The 266-nt window shown below is 62.0% G+C and overlaps 1 protein-coding gene across 1 annotated transcript in view; it reads right to left on the bottom strand.

Annotated features, from left to right (window-relative positions):
* CLYBL (citrate lyase beta like) overlaps positions 1–266 on the bottom strand; it is a 193,123-nt gene that overhangs the window by 155,805 nt on the left and 37,052 nt on the right. The window contains exon 4 of the mRNA XM_009333368.1: positions 42–175. Within this exon, the coding sequence (XP_009331643.1) occupies positions 42–175 (134 nt within the window). The remainder of the gene's footprint in view (positions 1–41; positions 176–266) is intronic.

The raw sequence follows: 266 nt of genomic DNA, 5'->3' as shown, positions 1-266 counted from the left end.
GACACCCATCGAAACGCCACCCCGATTGCCCCCGCGCTCACGGGGGGAATGGGACGGATCCAGGTGGGAAACCTTGTTCCACGATCGCCCCGCTCACCAGTTGTCTACATACACGGATGGACAGACAGACGGACAACGTATTCCCCCTGGCAAGAACAGCTGCTCGAGAGAGCCACTTCACGGAGGAAGAAAGCAAAGCAGTGCCAGGGCCGGCTGCCAGCACTGGAGAGACAGGGCAGCCAGACCGGGCACTGTCACCAACGGGG

The sequence above is a fragment of the Pygoscelis adeliae genome, unplaced genomic scaffold (genome assembly GCF_000699105.1).
Source record: "Pygoscelis adeliae isolate BGI_AS28 unplaced genomic scaffold, ASM69910v1 Scaffold48, whole genome shotgun sequence".
Classification (NCBI taxonomy): domain Eukaryota; kingdom Metazoa; phylum Chordata; class Aves; order Sphenisciformes; family Spheniscidae; genus Pygoscelis; species Pygoscelis adeliae.
Note: the sequence above shows the minus strand (reverse complement) of the source record. Positions and strands in the feature narration are given on the sequence as shown.